This window comes from Corvus kubaryi, unplaced genomic scaffold, assembly GCF_017639235.1.
Source record: "Corvus kubaryi isolate FWS band 111438036 unplaced genomic scaffold, C.kubaryi_AGA036_p1.0 36655, whole genome shotgun sequence".
NCBI classification, from domain to species: Eukaryota; Metazoa; Chordata; class Aves; order Passeriformes; family Corvidae; genus Corvus; species Corvus kubaryi.
The window spans coordinates 5,668-6,831 of NW_024580914.1; the positions used below are offsets into that span (position 1 = coordinate 5,668).

At 58.1% G+C, this 1,164-nt stretch overlaps 1 protein-coding gene across 1 annotated transcript in view; it reads left to right on the plus strand.

The window, feature by feature from the left end:
- Positions 1 to 796: 796 nt before the first annotated feature.
- The window catches only part of LOC121660608, a gene marked incomplete at its 3' end in the record, with an annotated part of 1,186 nt that continues 818 nt past the window's right edge, over positions 797 to 1,164 (plus strand). Inside the window, exon 1 of the mRNA XM_042020015.1 lies at positions 797 to 1,159. Coding sequence (XP_041875949.1) covers positions 855 to 1,159 — 305 coding nt within the window. The remainder of the gene's footprint in view (positions 1,160 to 1,164) is intronic.

Here is a 1,164-nt window from a genome sequence, read left to right on the forward strand (position 1 = left end):
ATCCCAATCCCCATTCCTGGTTCCCAGTTTCCCATTCCCTATATCCCTGTATCGTTATATCCCATTTCCTATATCCCTGTATCCCTACATCCCTACATCCCTACATCCCTATATCCCTATATCCCATTCCCTATATCCCTATATCCCTGTATCCCATTCCCTACATCCCTACATCCCTACATCCCTACATCTCTATATCCCTATATCCCTATGTCCCTATATCCCTATATCCCTATATTCCATTCCCTATATTCCTATATGCCTACATTCCTATATTCCTGTATCCCAATCCCATTGCTTATATGCCTATATCCCATTCCCTATAGCCCTATATCCCATTCCCAGTTGCCTTTTCCCTATATCCCGGTTCCCATTCCCTATATCCCTATATCCCTATATCCCTGTATCCCTGTATCCCTGTATCTCAATCCCCATTCCCCATATCCCCATATCCCCATATCCCCATATCCCAGCTCCCATTCCCTATATCCCTATATCCCCATATCCCTATATCCCTATATCCCAGCTCCCATTCCCTATATCCCCATATCCCCATATCCCCATATCCCAGCTCCCATTCCCTATATCCCAGCTCCCATTCCCTATATCCCCATATCCCTGGATCCCATTCCCGCTCTCCCGGCGCGGGAGGAGCCTCGGGCGGAGCCGCCCCCGGGGCCGCCCCCTCGGGCTCGGCTCGGCTCGGGCTCGGCTCGGGGCTCGGCTCGGGGCTCGGCTCGGGCTCGGCTCGGGCTCGGCTCGGGACTCGGCGCGGGCTCGGCCCGGGCTCGGCTCGGGCTCGGCTCGGGCTCGGCTCGGGCCGCGGTAGCGGAGCGGCAGCGGCGGGAGCGGCCATGTACGGTCAGTGCCGGGAACAGCGCCGGGATCGGGATCATTGGGATCGTTGGGATCATTGGGATCATCGGGATCATCGGGATCGGGATCATTGGGATCATCGGGATCGGCAATGCGCTCCCGCCTCCCCTCCCGGCCCCCCGCGCGTTCCGCTGTCCCCGCCCCGGGACGGGCTCAGCATCCCCGGCCTGGGGGGCGCTTTGGGGACCCCAAATTTGTGGGGTTTTGGGGCGGTTTTGGGTCCCGGACCCCAAATTTGTGGGGTTTTGGGGCGGTTTGGGGTCCGGGACCCCCAAATTTGTGGGGTTT